At 36.1% G+C, this 20,343-nt stretch overlaps 1 protein-coding gene across 17 annotated transcripts in view; it reads left to right on the top strand.

Moving 5' to 3' along the window:
• The window catches only part of VPS13B (vacuolar protein sorting 13 homolog B), an 897,698-nt gene that overhangs the window by 515,908 nt on the left and 361,447 nt on the right, over positions 1-20,343 (top strand). For all 17 annotated transcript variants that reach the window (XM_063642860.1, XM_055286878.2, XM_063642862.1 and 14 more), the window contains exons 29-30: positions 1,718-2,126; positions 13,299-13,410. In XM_063642860.1, coding sequence (XP_063498930.1) covers positions 1,718-2,126; positions 13,299-13,410 — 521 coding nt within the window. The remainder of the gene's footprint in view (positions 1-1,717; positions 2,127-13,298; positions 13,411-20,343) is intronic.

A 20,343-nucleotide genomic window follows, 5' to 3' on the forward strand; every position in this document is an offset into this window, starting at 1 on the left:
TGCACAACCATTTAATGCTTACTTTCCAGGGTTTTTTTAATGGTCAATTAAAAAATATAAAGATAATTTATTTTCTTATCTTCCTTCATTATAAAGTCTAAAAGCAAAATTAGCCATGATAACTGAATTGCATATTTTTTCCTCTTACCACGTCAGTGGGTGATAGGCAAAAAAATGAGAGGAAGAATATGGAAGCAAAAGAAATGTAGGAGTGATGGGATAATATAGCTCAGACTCATTCCTGCTTTCCTATTTCTCTTTTTTTTCTGTTTATGTGAATATATTTTCTTCCTTTTGCTTTGTTCCAGTTCACTTCTCCTCTTAAAAATCTCCTCTTTGGACCCTACTAACTTTTTCAGGTGTTGGAAAGAGGGGCAGGGAATGTGGAATATAACAGTTCTCCTCTAATTCTATGCTGAGCAATTTCCAGAACAATATTTTATGTCTATTAATTGGTTGAGGAAGATTTTTTTCAAGTGATATTCTTTTTGTATGTTGAGGAATACAAAAGTATACGTTTTACTTTACTCTTTTAAAAGCATGCTGTTTTACTATAACTTGTTTATAGTGTGCAATTTGAATAGGAGAGCTAATTGAGATAGTTTTAGCAAAAATATTGAAGTTATGATGATTTTTTTACTCTCACTTAAATGTTATATGTGTACTAATATAGTAGTATACCCAAAGATTATGAGTTACAGGATAGTGATAATTTTATAAACAATGTGTTAGCTATTGATAATAGGCAAGTTCTGAAAGACAAATGTTATATTGTTGCATCACATTACTGTTTAAATATGCAGTAACTGTTTATTTAGTTCAGTTATCAAAGCATGGCATCAATGAGGCTTCTTTTGTAGGCTCTGTCTTTGTACAAATTAGCCAAATTATTGAAGGAAAAACTCCATTTTCACAAATGTTATATCCTGTCTAGTGAAGGTAATCATCTGGCCTATTCAGATTTGGTCTCAAATAAAAATATATAATGTGGTTATTTCAATTTCACCTGAGTAAACAACCCTTCTGTGACCTGTGATACTTTTTATGACAGCCTCTTAGCACTCATAATGAAAAATTATCACGAAATGAAAAGATAAAATCAAGATAGTCTTTTCCAACGTATGTTTTTTTGTTTGAGACAGAGCCTCACTTTGTTGCCCAGGCTGGAGTGCAGTGGCTCAATCTCAGCTCACTGCAGCCTCTGCCTCCCGGGTTGAAGCAATTCTTGTGCCTCAGCCTCCCAAGCAACTGGGATTATAGGCATGTACTACCATGCCACCACATCTGGCTAATTTTTTGTATTTTTAGTAGAGACGGAGTTTCACCATGTAGGCCAGGCTGGTCCTGAACTCCTGGCCTCAAGTTATCTGCCCACTTTAGCCTCCCAAAGTGTTGGGATTACAGGCATGAGCTACCCCAGCCTCAAATTCTTAATGTTACAGAAAATGCAGAAGTCACAGAAATAGCCACAAAAAGATTAATAACCTCCCTCAAGATCTAGAACTGGAACTCAGGATTCCCATCTTTAGTTCAGTCATTCTAACCATCTTAGAAGCTTTTTGCCCCCATCTGCAGAATTTATCAGTCATGTGTTCATTAAGAAGTGTAGGGTAAGACCAAGAGGTAAAAATACTCACTGAGGTCATTTTCTTCTTTCCAATTTTTTAAAAAATGTTTTTAATGAACTGTGTATTGTGATTTCCTTTTTTTGGAACAGACAACTACAAAACTTCTAGATGGCACTCATCAGCAGCATGGATTCCTCTCTCTGACATACACAAAAGCTGTAACAAAAAATGTCCGCCACAAGTTAACATCAAGAAATGAGCGAAGAAGTTTTCATAAGTTATCTGAAGGCTTAATGGATGGGTCGCCTCATTTTCTTCATGAAATTCTTCTTTCAGCACAAGCTTTTGATATTGTTCTTTATTTTCCTTTACTTAATGCCATTGCAAGTATATTTCAAGCAAAACTACCAAAGACCCAAAAAGAGAAAAGAAAATCTCCTGGTCAGCCCATGAGGACCCATACACTGACATCCCGCAATTTACCTTTGATTTATGTCAACACAAGTGTAATCAGAATTTTTATTCCAAAAACAGAAGAAATGCAGCCAACTGTTGAAGGTATTGTCTTCTGATTTTTTTTTGTCTGATTTTAAATAATTTTCTTCTAGAGACCTTAGCTTTCTGGGTTTTTTCTGGGTGTTTTTTGTTTCTTTTAAAAAATATGAGCAGTTGGTTGTGCTTTGTTGTTTGGTATATTTTATAGAGAGGAAATATAGATATTCTATAAATCATTAGGAAATACATCAGAATACTATGTAAATATCTGACTTCGTTAGTAGGATAAGACATATGAGGAATTTTTTTCTTCAGGGCTTTTGCCAGTAAAGCATGTATATACTTTGTGTCAATTGTTTTACTAAACTCAAATGTTGTGTTCTATATATCTAAGAAAACTAAAATTTTGTTTAAAAACAAGGTCAGGCACAGTGGCTCACACTTGTAATCCTAACACTTTGGGAAGTCAAGATAGGAGGATCACTGGAGCCCAGGAGTTTCAGATCAGCCTGGGCAACATAGTGAAACCCCATCTGTACAAAAATAAGATATTAGCCCAACATGGTGGTGCACACCTGTAGCCCCAGCTTCTTGGTATATCATTTTTGTAATAAAATATTTGTAAACAAACCTTATAGTCCTTAATTACCAGGGTGTCTAGAACTAAATTCAATGTATTATACTTAACAGATTCTTAATACAAGCCAGTTTCTACTTTTTATGTCTAACTTTTCTTAGAAGCTATCTTAAAATTAATTACTTTGAGATGTGAAATTACTATTCTCTGAATATCCTGTATTCTGACAGTAGTATACAATTGCTTTCATCTGTTCAGATAGTTTGTAGAAACACAAGAATGGTTAAGAATAAAGGATTAGTCTTTATTTACCAATTACAAGTGATAACTCGCTAACCAGAAAAGTAAGAAGCAGTATATTCATTGCAAAGGTAGTGACCTTTATGCTTTTTCCTTATTATATAGGAGCACCTAATGAAATTTTAGAGAATGTAATTTACATTAAGGTTACATAGGTTAGAAAACAGAAATCTACATTTTTATACAGATAATTCCCTGAGGACTGTAGTTTCAGTTATAATAACATTTTCCCACAACCTTGGAAGAGACACAGACATAAAAGATTGGGGAGATTATCAAACTGTTTTTGGTATTACAACTGAGAATGGGAGGAAAACACCATGGAAACAAAAGTAGATTGTCTTTATTGCACAAAATTTATCAGTGTTTTGGGAGAAGAATTTGGGGTAGTTCATTACATTTAATAAAGACCATGTGCTGGGCACAGTGGCTCACGCCTGTAATCCCAACACTTTGGGAGGCTGAGGCGGGCAGATCACGAGGTCAGGAGTTCGAGACCAGCCTGGCCAACATGGTGAAACCCCGTCTCTACTAAAAATACAAAAAGTTATCCAGGCGTGGTGGCATGTGCCTGTAATCCCAGCTACTTGGGAGGCTGAGGTGGGACAATTGCTTGAACCCAGGAGGTGTAGGTTGCAGTGAGCCAAGATAGTGCCATTGCACTCCAGCCTGGGCGACAGAGCAAGACTCCATCTCAAGGAAAAAAAAATAATAATAATGTTGCAGTATCTGTAACTATTTTATTAAAATAAAATTACAGAAGTTTTATATCTGGATAAAAATAAGAATAAAGTTTTATGCTATACAATATAAAAAGTTCTAGGTATAGTTTTTATACAAGGATATTGTTTTCTACAAATACCTCTCTGATTGTTATAAAACATTTTTCTTTTTATTTATTTATTTTTTAATTTTTTTATTATTATACTTTAGATTTTAGGGTACATGTGCACAATGTGCAGGTTTGTTACATATGTATCCATGTGCCATGTTGTTTTGCTGCACCCATTAACTTGTCATTTAGCATTAGGTATATCTCCTAATGCTGTCCCTCCCTCCTCCCCTCACCCCACAACAGTCCGTGGAGTGTGATGTTCCCCTTCCTGTGTCCATGAGTTCTCATTGTTCACTTCCCACCTATGAGTGAGAACATGCGGTGTTTGGTTTTTTGTCCTTGCGATAGTTTACTGAGAATGATGGTTTCCAGCTTCATCTATGTCCCTACAAAGGACACGAACTCATCATTTTTTATGGCTGCATAGTATTCCATGGTGTATATGTGCCACATTTTCTTAATCCAGTCTATCGTTGTTGGACATTTGGGTTGGTTCCAACTCTTTGCTATTGTGAATAGTGCCGCAATAAACATACGTGTGCATGTGTCTTTATAGCAGCATGATTTATAGTCCTTTGGGTATATACCCAGTAATGGGATGGCTGGGTCAAATGGCATTTCTAGTTCTAGATCCCTGAGGAATCGCCACACTGACTTCCACAATAGTTGAACTAGTTTACAGTCCCACCAACAGTGTAAAAGTGTTCCTATTTCTCCACATCCTCTCCAGCACCTGTTGTTTCCTGACTTTTTAATGATGGCCATTCTAACTGGTGTGAGATGGTATCTCATTGTGGTTTTGATTTGCATTTCTCTGATGGCCAGCGATAATGAGCATTTTTTCATGTGTTTTTTGGCTGTATAAACGTCTTCTTTTGAGAAGTGTCTGTTCATGTCCTTTGCCCACTTTTTGATGGGGTTGTTTGTTTTTTTCTTGTAAATTTGTTTGAGTTCATTGTAGATTCTGGATATTAGCCCTTTGTCAGATGAGTAGGTTGCAAAAATTTTCTCCCATTCTGTAGGTTGTCTGTTCACTCTGATGGTAGTTTCTTTTGCTGTGCAGAAGCTCTTTAGTTTAATTAGATCCCATTTGTCAATTTTGGCTTTTGTTGCCATTGCTTTTGGTGTTTTAGACATGAAGTCCTTGCCCACGCCTATGTCCTGAATGGTATTGCCTAGGTTTTCTTGTAGGATTTTAATGGTTTTAGGTCTAACATGTAAGTCTTTAATCCATCTTGAATTAATTTTTGTATAAGGTGTAAGGAAGGGATCCAGTTTCAGCTTTCTACATATGGCTACCCAGTTTTCCCAGCACCATTTATTAAATAGGGAATCCTTTCCCCATTGCTTGTTTTTGTCAGGTTTGTCAAAGATCAGATAGTTGTAGATATGCGGCATCATTTCTGAGGGCTCTGTTCTGTTCCATTGATCTATGTCTGTGTTGTGGTACCAGTACCATGCTGTTTTGGTTACTGTAGCCTTGTAGTATAGTTTGAAGTCAGGTAGCGTGATGCCTCCAGCTTTGTTCTTTTGGCTTAGGAATGACTTGGCGATGCGGGCTCTTTTTTGGTTCCATATGAACTTTAAAGTAGTTTTTCCAATTCTGTGAAGAATGTCATTGGTAACTTGATGGGGATGGCATTGAATCTATAAATTACCTTGGGCAGTATGGCCATTTTCACGATATTGATTCTTCCAAGCCATGAGCATGGAATGTTCTTCCATTTGTTTGTATCCTCTTTTATTTCATTGAGCAGTGGTTTGTAGTTCTCCTTGAAGAGGTCCTTCACATCCCTTGTAAGTTGGATTCCTAGGTATTTTATTCTCTTTGAAGCAATTGTGAATGGGAGTTCACTCATGATTTGGCTCTCTGGTAAAACATTCATTTTTCTAACTTAAGTGAGTTCATGTATTTCATTTAAAATATGTTAGTAGACTTTTATGATTTCCTGAATATTTCTTGAAGTGTTTGTTTTGTGTTCCCCATTCCTTAATTGTAAAATTATTTTCAGTTTAATGCAAACAATTGGGAAGGCCAAAATTTCATTGAAACGTAAGAAAAAATGTGATATTAGAGGTGAGAAGGTGGGATGAGGTATAGAGGTATAGAAAAATACAGGGAGAATCTCTATGAAAAAAGCTGAGGAAATAGTGAGAGGCGATAGAGATAGAAAAGGAAGTAAAGCAACTTATCTGATCGGTAGACTTTTTTACTAATAAAGAAATGTTGATGATTTATAAATGATTCTCAAATTTTATGATGTAATCGTGTCTGAATAATAATTGTATAATGGACACTAAATTTAGTCATTTATCCCATATTATTCCCTACACTGTTTTAATTTAGGGTTTCCTTCTTGAAAACCCATTTCACACCACAAAATATCAATTTCAGTAACAAATTTACATTTTAGAAAACAAGCCAAATGTGTATGATTCATTGCCTATTTATTAAGTTTTAAAACTTGACCAAGGATATGATACAATATCAGTGTGTTGTTTTTTCTGCATCTTTGGCAGCCAGGCTGAGACTTTTAAAATGGGTATCTAATAATGTATACACTGGTAAATCTTTCTGAGTCAGACATAGCGGCTCCTCAATGTGGGCATTTGATCTGTATTCAAAATTAGCTCATTCGTCTTAAAATATCTTATCTATCTGATGTCCTGAAAGCTTCTGAAAGTCTTTGGTATTTGTTAGTGAGGAAATATTTTCACAGTAAACTGCTTTTTCATTGCAATTAGATCTTCATTGCAGAGCTTCTTTGACTCAAATTTTTGTGGCAGTGTCTGTGAGAGAAACCTACATGACTGACTTGTTTTCACCATCCATGTCAGTGTTTGTCATAGCCCTTAGGTGGTCTTCACTGGATGGGTCTTATTTATAGTGATAAATGTTTCCTTCTAAGGCAAAATTTTCCTATAAATGTAATAGTTTTCATTGTTAATTTGGAAACCTTGTTTTTTCTCTTTTTTATTGTGATAAAATATATATGACAAATTTTCTACTTTAATCATTTTAAGTATATAATTCAGTGGCAATAATTACATTCATAATGTTGTGAAACCATCACCACTATTTCCAAATGTATTTGTCACCCCAAACAAAAGCTCTGTAGCCATTAAGTAATAGCTACCCTCATCTTCTGGTAACCTCTAATCTATTTTCTGTCTCTATGAATTTTCCTACTCTAGAAATTTCATGTAAGTGGAATCATACAATGTTTATCCTTTTGTATCTGGCTTACTTTACTTAGCATAATGTTTTCAAGGCACATCCAAGTTGCTGCATGTATCAGAACTTCATTCCTTGCTATAGCTGAATAATACTGTTTTGTATGGGTATACCACATTTTGTTTATCAATTAATCTTTTGGGCAGTTGGGTCATTTCCACCCTTTTTTGGTTTAATGTGAGTAATGCTGCTATGAACACTGGCATGGAAGTTTCTGTTAGAGGTCCTGTTTTCAGTTCTTTTGGGGTGTACGGCTAAGAGTGGAATTTTTAGGTCCCATGGTAATTCTGTTTGGAATTCTGTTTTTGAGGAACCACCAAACTTCTTGGAAGCCCTTGTGGATTAGAGCACGATTTGTGGTATTTTCTGAACAATGCCATAGTTCAGTCAACAAGAAGAGCAAAGGGAGCTCACGCTTAGCATAGCAGCACCTGTATGCCGAGCACCTGAGCAGCTCTGTGGTGAGGCAGAGGTCTGAAGTTCATTGTTTAACTCTAGTTTTATTTTCTGTGATACTTACCAAAGGTTTATTGCAACAAGTTATGTTTCACTGATATATTTGTGACAAAAAGATTACAAATCAGGCTATTTAAGAAAGAGGAGGAAAAAAAAAGGACAACTTTATTTTCTGTGGGGCTTTTTTAGTTTGTTTATATGTTTTTGTTTTGGGCTTATTGTGTTATAAACATTAATACTACATATCACACAGTTTTATTGTTTCCCATTGAGTTGCTTCAACTAGGAAAATCCCTCAACTAATTGTAATTGCAGAAATATTTCCAGACTTCTGCCATCTTATTTTTAAAGCTGCTGCTGCTGCTGCTTCCGCTTCCTCCTCCTCCTCTTCTTCTTTTTCTTCTTCTTCTTCTTCTGCTGCTGCTGCTTTTTCTTTTTTTGGTGGTGGCTGTGGTGGGTTTTTAACATATAATTTCAGAATTCAGGTGCCTAGGTACTTCCTAAGATCACCTTGAATAAGAGTATGTGAGATGGGGGAAGGTTGTTATAGTTGTCTTTGGAAAACATAATTTCTTTTGTTTTTCTGTGGACTTTAAAGTTAAGTGTAATCCTTTGCAAATATGCATATTTTTAGCAACAAACAACTTTTTAGTGGTTTTTTTTTTGTGGCTTGGATGTGTGTATCTGTAGAATAAATTACCAGCAAAAGGATTGCTAGGTCAAAGGATTCCATACCTTTAAAATAGTAAGAGATGTCAAATTGCCTTCCTAAATGGCTGCTATTTCTTACTCTTACCCTAACAGAAGTTTATTTTTAGCCTTTTGTAGGTCTCATTAGTGAAAAGTACGCTACTTTTTAAAGGAGTTGCTTATCTTTTCCTTATTAATTAATACATTTTTTGTGTATTAATCCTTTTGTCTGGCATATGTATTGCTCATATCTTTACTTTTTTGTGTTCTGCCTTTGCATCTCTATATCTGTGCATATATCTGTATCTTTACTTATAATTGTACCTGCATCTCTATCTGAGGTGTTATAAATAGCCAGACTGTGTGCCTAAGCTAAGAATACAAATACAAAAATGCATGCCAAAGTTTCAGATTTTGACACATTATGTTAGGTTTTTTTATACTTTATCTTTCTTCTTTGCTACTCTTAATTTAAATAATCATAATTCACCCATGAAAAGGTCAGAGAAAAAATTTTTATTGAGGTAAAATTCATATAACAAATTCACCATTTTAAAGTATAGATAATTCTTACATTATATTTTATATGGGAGATTGGATGTGTCCATTTAATACATGTTAAAAGCTATAATGTGGACTATGGAAATCATGATTGAAGGAGCAATTTCATTAGAAATAAATATCATTAATGACTCTAGTAAGTTGGAGTCAAGAGTATACTATTCATTTTATTCTAGAAGGCCTTTACAAGAAAGTTTGAATAAGATGATTATCAGATTAATTAAGTTAAAAATGTAGGCCAGGCATGGTGACTCATGCCTGTAATACCAGCACTTTGGGAGGCCAAAGCAGGCATATAGCTTGAGCCCAGGAGTTTGAGACTAGCCTGGGCTACATGGCGAAACCCCATCCTACAAAAAATACAAAAATTACCTGGGCATGGTGGCCCGGGCCTGTAGTCCCAGCTACTCAGGAGGCTGAGGTGGGAGAATTAATTGAGTCCAGGAGGTCAGGGCTTCAGTGAGTTGTGATCACACCACCACACTCCAGCCTGGGTGACAGGAGGAGACCGTGTCTCAAAAAAAAAAAAATAATAAGTATATATAAGTTGTTTTAATGAGTGTGAAAAAATAACTAAATCTTGCTACATCATACTTTTCAGCAGAAACTTTATTATAAAAATATCACAGAGCAATCTGTGCTTGTCACAGAGTAAGTAATCTGTGTCAAAGATGAGTGGTAAACTAAATGCAACTAAACTTTCTATTAATATGCATAACGGTCATTGGTTGTATATTTATTGAAACTTTTGTCTTCAACTGCCAGTGTGGCAATAATTGATTAAAAACTTTTGTTGAAAGCTGTCACAACAGTTTTGGCTTTATAAAAGCATAACATTACACAGAGGCAATTTCGAATACTCTTGAGACTTCAGATGTTTTACTAAATTGAGTTTATATTGAGAATCTTAAAGGAAAGTTGAAGTCTCCAAAACACTTTTATTCAGGTTGAAATTAAGAAAAGTTTGTTGTAAGCAACATTCTTACATTATCTGACAGTTGCATGAAAATTCTGGTCTTTATTCAAGCTATTGGTTACTGATACAAACTCCTGATTTCAGAGTTGTTTATAGCCTTTTCATATGCCATACACAGATGTACATTCATGTATCTGTACACACACATATACACACTCTCTTGCCCCAAGAAAAGATGAAATCTTTCAGGCTTATTATATATGCTACATTAATGTAAGACTCTTTAATCATATCTAAATTTCAGTTAATGATAAAAAAATTGAACATTCTAATATTTTATTTAGAAAAATCATATTGAAAGTCTGCTTTTCAACCTGGATGTTGTTTACGTTATGTGCAGTTACTATCAGGATTCTAAATCTACAGGTGTTTGACTTCCAGCTTAATCTTTTTATTTCATAATAGGCGACTTTTAAAAATCTAGCATGTCTAGAATGAGTAGTTCCTTATGAGGCTCCATTTTAAAAAATAGAGTTAATGCAAGGAAGGAAGGCATTCATTTTCATGTTGAAAATATTTCTAGAAGGAACATTTCCTCATATGGTCCAACTATTAAGTACAGGTGAAATAAGCCAAAAAAGAGAAGCTGATTTTTTTTCCGGCAATAAAGTAACTGAAGAAATGACTCAAGGCACTTTCATGTATAAATACATATTTTTATTATTTTTTCTTACATCTCAGTGATATATTTTGATAAGTTGAATACTTTCTATAATAAAATTATTTTAATCTAGTTTATGAATTATCTGCATTAAGTGCTCTTTTTTTTATTATAACTTCATAGTCAGTATAATCTACTGAGAACACTTTTGGCCCTAACAGAGACAGGATTCTGTTCTTGGATCTGGCTTTGTATGTAACACCAAGTACGTCATTTCTCCTCCATATGTACCTCATTTACTGCAATGTTTCTATTACATTTCAGACTTTCATATGGTGAGTAGTATCTGTAGCCTGGAAGAACAGTTAGCAAATACACTAATTGCACCTTTGTGGTGTGGTCTATTCTCCAGGCTTACTATTTAATTGATGCCTGCTGCTTAATCAGAGGTTTTACCCACATGGAACTATTTGATAAGCTTGGCATAAAATGCAAGATCTGTAAAATGTAAACAATGTTCATATTATAAGGACCTATAATCAAACCAAACCTCTAAGTCATTTGAAAATAGTGCAGCTGCATGAGAAGTAGTTTTCTATTTGATCTTTTGCTATGGAAGTAAAAATACTGTCTTTACTGTGACATCCATATGCTAATATTTGTTATGATAGTTCATCTCTTTTTTTCTCCTTTTGCTTTCCCTTCTCCCACTTTCCTACTATTTTGCCTTTCCCTCCTCCCTTCATGGTTATCTTATTCTGGTTCCTTATTTCTCTCACTGAATATCTTATTCTTCTTACTTTTTTCTGATTTTCTTAATTCTGACTTTCTTTCCTTGGACTAATCTGAATCAGACCATACCAAGTATGTGAAAATATACTGAAATATACTGATTATACTGAAAATAATGCGCTGAAATAATATACTGGAAATACAGCTGGAAATAATCTCGTAGCTTTTGCATTCTTTGGGCGCCACAGTTTGGGAAATATGGATTGTATGCCTTTGTAGGCAGGTTCTGTTCAGGATATTTCTTAGGTCTTGCAGCCAGTCATTTTCTGTTCTATTTTTGGCAGATGGTAGTTCCTTGAGAGAAATTATAAGTTTTAATATACGTTTACTTCAAGACCTAGAAAGTTGTATATTGTTAACATTTTTTAAACAGGGTTTATACAGCTACTATAGTAGAATCATCTGTTGGAGAATACAGAGTAAAATGTAAATGTATTTTTTTCATGTGTCTGTTGGCTGCATAAATGTCTTCTTTTGAGAAGTGTCTGTTCATATCCTTCGCCCACTTTTTGATGGGATTGTTTTTCTGTTGTAAATTTGTTTGAGTTCTTCATCACTCGCCATCAGAGAAATGCAAATCAAAACCACAATGAGATACCATCTCACACCAGTTAGAATGGTGATCATTAAAAAGTCAGGAAACAACAGGTGCTGGAGAGGATGTGGAGAAATAGGAGCACTTTTACACTGTTGGTGGGACGTAAACTAGTTCAACCATTGTGGAAGACAGTGTGGCGATTCCTCAAGGCTCTAGAACTAGAAATACCATTTGACCCAGCCATCCCATTACTGGGGATGTACCCAAAGGATTATAAATCATGCTGCTATAAAGACACACGCACACGTATGTTTATTGCGGCACTATTCACAATAGCAAAGACTTGGAACCAACCCAAATATCCATCAATGATAGACTGGATTAAGAAAACATGGCACATATACACCATGGAATACTATGCAGCCATAAAAAAGGATGAGTTCATGTCCTTTGTAGGGACATGGATGAAGCTGGAAACCATCATTCTCAGTAAACTATCGCAAGGACAAAAAACCAAACACCACATGTTCTCACTCATAGGTGGGAATTGAACAATGAGAACCTATGGACACAGGAAGGGGAACATCATACACCAGGGCCTGTTGTGGGGCGGGGGGAGGGGGAGGGATAGCATTAGGAGATATACCTAATGTAAATGACAAGTTAATGGGTGCGGCATATAAACATGGCACATGTATACATACGTAACAAACCTGCACGTTGTGCACATGTACCCTAGAACTTAAAGTATAATTAAAAAATGTAAATGTAATGAATGGGGCCGTTAATTTCCCCTTTCATCCCAAATAGTCCTTAGAAAAGACATTGAATTCACTGTTGAGTTGCGGAAAAAGTGCTGAACTTCAGCCCTAAATCAGAGCATATAGTCAAATATCATTTTATTTAGTACACATAAAAGAATTAGAACTGATACATCCTTTTACCTTTTTTTGTTTTCTGGGATTATTTATCATAGTTTTAGACGTCATTAGGAGGTAGAACTTTTAAAGGGGTCTGGGGTTCCAATTTCTAAAGCAATTTTACAGTAGAAGTTATTAAAATTAAAAAGTATCTAGAATAACAGGTTGATATGTTCTCCCATATTGAATAGTTGGTGTTTTCCATCTTCAACATTGCAGCCATCATATTTCTTTTGAATTTTCTGACATTTTGGAGCTTAAAGTGATATACTTTGTGTGTGTGTGTGGTATTTAATTATTATTTAGCATGTAAATTTAAATGGCTTTGAGAATTTGTCACTGACTTTGTAATATCCTTCAATATATTTGTAGACAACAATGAAGTATTAAGAACCCAAAGCTGAAAATCATTTAGGAGAAATATGCAGATTGTGAAGTTAGATAAACATTTGGCTTCAATATTACTTATATATATTTAATATCATAATTTTTAATGTTGCGAGTGGAGTTGTTTTTCTTTTCTTTGCTATTTTAATTGTGCATTTTAACAGGAAACCACTTAATGGGTATTAACAGAGTTAAGAAAAGCATCAAAGATTTTTATTTTAAACTTGATTTTTTTTCATTTTACTTTTTCTTATTTATTGGTCTTACCTTAATGTGTCTCTATTCCATTCCCTCAGAGATTTCTCCTTATGCATAAAGTTATGTACAGATCCACAGTGTATTCATGAATCTCCTTCTTTTGTTACAGTTAATCAGGCAGCAAAAGAAGACACCGTGGTTTTGAAGATTGGCTCTGTTGCCATGGCTCCCCAGGCTGACAATCCCCTTGGCAGATCTGTCCTTAGGAAAGATATTTACCAGTAAGTTTATCTTCTTATGTCCAATCTTGCAACAATTTTCATCCTGCAAAGTCGTATAGTGATCAATAACTTACTTAGTGTGGCCTGTAGAAATATTTCTCATTCAGGATCTTTTGATATTTAAAACCAGGTTTTTCTGATTTTCTTCAGTTGTGGGTTTTTTAATTCATTCAGACAAATCAAGTATTTCTGTGAAGTGTTGATGAATAACAGAATGTAAGTACTAAGTCACCATAAAACTGAAGAAGCATAGTTTGGAAAATCTTAGCAGATGTCAAATTTGACCAAATCTCTAATCACATAAGAAAACGAGGTCCTCTGTAGAACCACCACATCCTACTGTAGTCATGTTGTATCAAAGTGAAACATTTTATTAATTTAAGTGTAAGCTATTATTTGAAATGTAGGAATGTGGATGTCATATGGATCAAAGCTATAAAGAAAAGCAAACTTCTAAAGAGAAATTTCACAGTAAACACTTTCTGTGAAAATGCTATGCTCTGGATTTTGTCACCGAGTATTTGCAAACCACACCAAGCATATATGGACAACTAAACTGGTGAACATATGTAATCAACATGGTAAAAATAATATATGATTCATACTGAAGTTGGCACTGCTGCCAGACAGAAAAGTACAGTTGCAAATAATACCAAGTGAGAAAAGTCACAGAAATACAGATGAACAAGTATCTTATTCTTCTTGCTGGTCTGTTTTTCAGATGTTGTAGTCTCACTCTTCTAAAAAATAAATTCCTACTGTTCTCCAGTAAATGTTACTGCTAGGAAAAGATTCTAATTTTGGTGATTCATTTACCATCTAGAGGGTGATGGCTATTTTTACTTTAAATAGATCTAGGAACTTTATTTCTCAGATTTCTCTGATATTTGAGTTATAATTTTTTCCTTTGACTTATATATGTATGATGTCTTCCTTGTATTTTTTTAGGTATTTAATAGTATTCATCCCTTAAATAAGTTTTTATGTAGCTAGCTTATATATAATCTTAGGATTTCAGAGCTGAAAGGGTCTTTAGGAATTATCTAAGTCAACTTCCCTATTTTACAGATGAGGAAACTGATTAACCAAAAGAATACCATAGTTGTCCCTGGTGAAACAGTAATAGAGCCAAGATTACAATTCATATCTTCTGACTCCCTTAGGATCTAGGGAAATGATTATAATAGAACATAAATTCTAGATGAGAATACTTTAATTTTCTAACATTTGGAAACTCTTCCAGGTGTCTTTGTCTTTTCTACTTTAGAGGTAAGTGGTCCTAAAATAGAGACCTACTTTACTTTTGGTGAAAGAAATCTAGGTTATATTAAGAGATCCTATCACCATCAGTAAAGTGAACCACTGAGATAATTCCTTTCCTTCTTTACCCTTTCCACTTTCTGGCTTTTGCATGAGTTGTATTTTTACTTGTTGGGAACAATTGTGTGAAATTTTTTTTTAGAGTTTCCTTCTATCTGTCTTGCAACTCTTTTTCAGTCATTTTTACTGGTCTTCCTCTTAAACAATCTCTTTGGTATTAGTATTTCTTAGGGTCTTCCTTTTATTCTTTTTTTTGCCCAACTCTTCTTGGGTCAGGCTCTCTGCTCTTTTGGCTCAGGAAAACTTGAATTCCAAGCATGTAGGGTAACTTGGGGTGACCCTGTAGACCAAGGTTAGCAATATGTGTTAGAATGTTAAATGTAAAATTCTAGATGCTGGATGGCAAACTTAACCTAATAATTTTTCTTTGAAAGCTCACATTCAAGTCATTTCTAAATAAACTAACAAAAGGTATTCATATAAGAGTTTATCAAAAATGTTTCAAGATCTCAGTGAAATGCTGTATCATCGATATCAAAGGACTAAGACAGGGATGCCCTCTCTCATGACTCCTATTCAACATAGTGCTGGAAGTTCTGGCGAGGGCAATCAGGCAGGAGAAGGAAATAAAGGGTATTCAATTAGGAAAAGAGGAAGTCAAATTGTCCCTGTTTGCAGATGATATGATTGTATATCTAGAAAACCCCATTGTCTCAGCCCAAAATCTCCTTAAGCTGATTAGCAACTTCAGCAAAGTCTCAGGATACAAAATCAATGTACAAAAATCACAAGCATTCTTGTACACCAATCACAGACAAACAGAGAGCCAAATCATGAGTGAACTCCCATTCACAATTGCTTCAAAGAGAATAAAATACCTAGGAATCCAACTTACAAGGGATGTGAAGGACCTCTTCAAGGAGAACTACAAACCACTGCTCAATGAAATAAAAGAGGATACGAACAAATGGAAGAACATTCCATGCTCATGGGTTAGAAGAATCAATATCGTGAAAATGGCCATACTGCCCAAGGTAATTTATAGATTCAATGCCATCCGCATCAAGCTACCAATGACTTTCTTCACAGAATTGGAAAAAACTACTTTAAAGTTCATATGGAACCAAAAAAGAGCCCGCATCGCCAAGTCAATCCGGAGCCAAAAGAACAAAGCCAGAGGCATCATGGTACCTGACTTCAAACTATACTACAAGGCTACAGTAACCAAAACAACATGGTACTGGTACCACAACAGAGACATAGATCAATGGAACAGAACAGAGCCCTCAGAAATAATGCCGCATATCTTCAACTATCTGATCTTTGACAAACCTGACAAAAACAAGCAATGGGAAAAGGATTCCCTATTTAATAAATGGTGCTGGGAAAACTGGCTAGCCATATGTAGAAAGCTGAAACTGGATCCCTTCCTTACACCTTATACAAAAATTAATTCAAGATGGATTAAAGACTTACATGTTAGACCTAAAACCATAAAAACTCTGGAAGAAAACCTAGGCAATACCATTCAGGACATAGGCATGGGCAAGGACTTCATGTCTAAAACACCAAAAGCAATGGCAACAAAAGCCAAAATTGACAAATGGGATCTAATTAAACTAAAGAGCTTCTGTGCAGCAAAAGAAACTACCATCAGAGTGAACAGGCAACCTACAAAATGGGAGAAAATTTTGCACCCTACTCATCTGACAAAGGGCTGGTATCCAGAATCTGCAATGAACTCAAACAAATTTACAAGAGAAAAACAAACAACCCCATCAAAAAGTGGGCGAAGGACATGAACAGACACTTCTCAAAAGAAGACATTTATGCAGCCAAAAAACACATGAAAAAATGCTCATCATCACTGGCCATCAGAGAAATGCAAATCAAAACCACAATGAGATACCATCTCACACCAGTTAGAATGACGATCATTAAAAAGTCAGGAAACGGCTGGGCGCGGTGGCTGATGCTTGTAATCCCAGCACTTTGGGAGGCCTAGGCGGGTGGATCACGAGGTCAGGAGATTGAGACCATGGTGAAACCCCGTCTCTACTAAAAATACAAAAAAATTAGCCGGGCCTGGTGGCAGGCGCCTGTAGTACCAGCTACTCGGAGAGGCTGAGGCAGAATGACGTGAACCCGGGAGGCGGAGCCTGCAGTGAGCTGAGATTGCTCCACTGCACTCCAGCCTGGGTGACAGAGCGAGACTCCGTCTCAAAAAAAAAAAAAAAGTCAGGAAACAACAGGTACTAGAGAGGATGTGGAGAAATAGGAACACTTTTACACTGTTGGTGGGACTGTAAACTAGTTCAACTATTGTGGAAGTCAGTGTGGCGATTCCTCAGGGATCTACAACTAGAAATACCATTTGACCCAGCCATCCCATTACTGGGTATATACCCAAAGGACTATAAATCATGCTGCTGTAAAGACACATGCACATGTATGTTTATTGTGGCACTATTCACAATAGCAAAGAGTTGGAACCAACCCAAATGTCCAACAACGATAGACTGGATTAAGAAAATGTGGCACATATACACCATGGAATACTATGCAGCCATAAAAAGGATGAGTTCATGTCCTTTGTAGGGACATGGATGAAACTGGAAACCATCATTCTCAGTATACTATCGCAAAGACAGAAAACCAAACACCACATGTTCTCACTCATAGGTGGGAATTGAACAATGAGAACACATGGACACAGGAAGGGGAACATCACACTCCAGGGACTGTTGTGGGGTTGGGGGAGTGGGGAGGGACAGCATTAGGAGATATACCTAATGCTGAATAACGAGTTAATGGGTTCAGCGCACCAACATGGCACATGGATACATATGTAACAAACCTGCAGATTGTGCACATGTACCCTAAAACTTAAAGTATAATAATAATAATAAGTACACAAATGCAAAAAGGTTAAGGATTTGAGATATTTAAGTTACCTTCCCTATTTCTCAAACTTTCTATACTACTTTCTCTTCCTCATGAAACAATAAACATTTGAAATAAAAAAAAAAAAGAAACCACTTTTGAGTGAATAATCAGAGTGGGAGTAGCTCAGTTAGAATAAAAATGTATACACAAAGTAAAAGACCCTGCATACTAGGGCTGATTTTATTATTCCTATGATTTTGTTAACCATAACATCTCAGTGAACTAGATGCAGAAGTCCACATATTATATGATTCCATTTATATGAAATGTCCAGAATAGACAAACTCAGAGAGACAGAAAGTATATTAGTAGTTGCCAGGGCCTGCTTGTGGAAAGGGGAGGGAAGAGTGGGAAAGGACTTTGTCCTGTGGCTTGAGTGCCAGCTCATCCTCAGTAGAACAGAGCACCAAGTAGATTCCTAAGGTTTCTGACTCCAGGCCCTGGCTCCTGGACAGCATCTCTGGATGCATTTGGGAGCAGGGGAACTCCCCACTCTGAAGGGAAGGACACAAGCCTGGTTGGCTTTTCTATCTGCTGATTGCTGAGCCCTAGGGCCTTGAGTGAACACAGGCCATAGCCAGGCAGTGGTTACCACAGGCGTTGGGTGAGACCCAGTGCTGTGCTGGCTTCAAGTCTGACCCAGCGCAGTCCCAGTGGTGGTGACAGCCACAGTGCTTGTGTCACACACACACACACACCCCTTCCACAGCTCCAGACAGCTCAGCACAGAGAGGCTGTGTTTGTTTGGGAGAAAGTAAGGGAAGAGAGCAAGAGTCTTTGCCTGGTAATTCAGAGAATTCTTCGGGATCTTATCCAAGACTACCAAGGTGGCACCTCTACAAGTCTGCAAGAGCCACAGTGTTACTGGGCTTGAGTTACTCCCTAATGCAGATATGGCTGCAATGACCAAAAACTTAGATCACAACACCCAAGCTTCTTTAAATAACTGGAATTCTTTCCCTAGAAAAATGGGTACAAACAAGCCCAGACCACAAAGACTACAGTAAATACTTAACTCTTAAATGCCCAGACATCGATGAACATTCATAAGCATCAAAACCATTGAGGAAAACATGAGCTGACCAAACAAACTAAATAAGGCACCAGGGACCAATCCTGGATAGACAGAGATATGTGACCTTTCAGACAGAGAATTCAAAATAACCATTTTGAGGAAATTGATAGAAATTCAAAATAATAGAGAAGGAATTCAGACTTGTATCAGATAAATTTAACGAAGAGATTGAAATCATTTAAAAGAATCAAGTAGAAATTCAGGAGCTGAAAAATACAATTAACATACTAAATGCATCAGAGTCTCTTAACAGCAAAATTGATCAAGCAGAAGAAAGAATTAGTAAGCTTGAAGACAGGCTATTTGAAAATACACAATCAGAGGAGACAAAAGAAAAGAATGAAGTACACCTACAAGGTCTATAAAATGGCCTGAAAAGGGCATAGCTAAGAGTTATTGGCCTTAAAGACAGGTAGAGAGAGTGATAGTAGTAGAAAGTTCATTCAAAGGGTTATAATAGCAGAGAACTTCTTAAACCTAGAGAAAGATATCAATTCAAGTACAAGGTTATAGAATACAAAGCAGATATAACCCAAGGAAGACTACCTCAAGGCATTTAATCATCAAACTCCCAAAGGTCGAGGATAAAAAAGGATCCTAAAAGAAGCAAGCAGAAGAAACAAATAACATATAACGGAGTCAGGTACAGTGGCTCGTGCCTGGGATCCCAACCCTTTGGAAAGCTTTAGGTGGGAGGATTGCTTGAGCCCGAGAGTTCGAGACCAGCATGGGCAACATGATGAGACTTCGTCTCTATAAAAAAACTTAACAATTAGTCAGATGTGGTGGCACACGCCTGTAGTCCCACTGTTCTGCAATCTGAGGTGGGAGAATCACTTGAGCACAGGAGGTTGAGGCTGTAGTGAGCTGTGATTGTACCCCCACGCTCCAGCCTGGGGGACAGAGAGAGACCCTGTCTCCAAAAACAAACAAAAACCGTACAACTGAGCTCCAGTATGTCTGGCAGCAGACTTTTCAGTGGAAACTTTACAGTCCAGGAGAGAGTGACATGACATATTTAAAGTGCTGAAGGAAAAACAATTGTATCCTAGAATTGTATATGCAGTGAAAATATCCTTCAAACATGTTGTAGCAGAAATGAAGGCTTTCTCAAACAAAAGCTAAAGGATTTCATCAACATGAGACCTGTCCTACAAGAAATGCTAAAGGGAGTTCTTCAATCTGAAAGAAAAAGACATTAATGAGCAATGAGAAATCATCTGAAGGTACAGAACTCACTGGTAATAGTAAGTACACAGAAAAACTCAGAATATTATAATACTGTAATTGTGGTATGTAAACTACTCATATATTGAGTAGAGAGACTAAAAGATGAACTGATTAAAAATAATACATAGACAGTACAATAAGATATAAATAGAAACAACAAAAAGTTAAAAAGCGGGAGGACAAAGTTAAAGCATAGAGTTTTTATTTTCTCTTTGCCTGTTTGTTTGTTTATGCAATCAGTGTTGTCATAAGTTTAAAATAATGGCATATATTAAATTTGAAAAACAGAAAACTCCTAGGGGACATGGTACTATTCTTTGAATACCTAGCTGATAATGTGTCATAGGGAGTAGTTCATTCCT

This window comes from Symphalangus syndactylus, chromosome 7 (assembly GCF_028878055.3).
Source record: "Symphalangus syndactylus isolate Jambi chromosome 7, NHGRI_mSymSyn1-v2.1_pri, whole genome shotgun sequence".
Lineage (NCBI taxonomy): Eukaryota > Metazoa > Chordata > Mammalia > Primates > Hylobatidae > Symphalangus > Symphalangus syndactylus.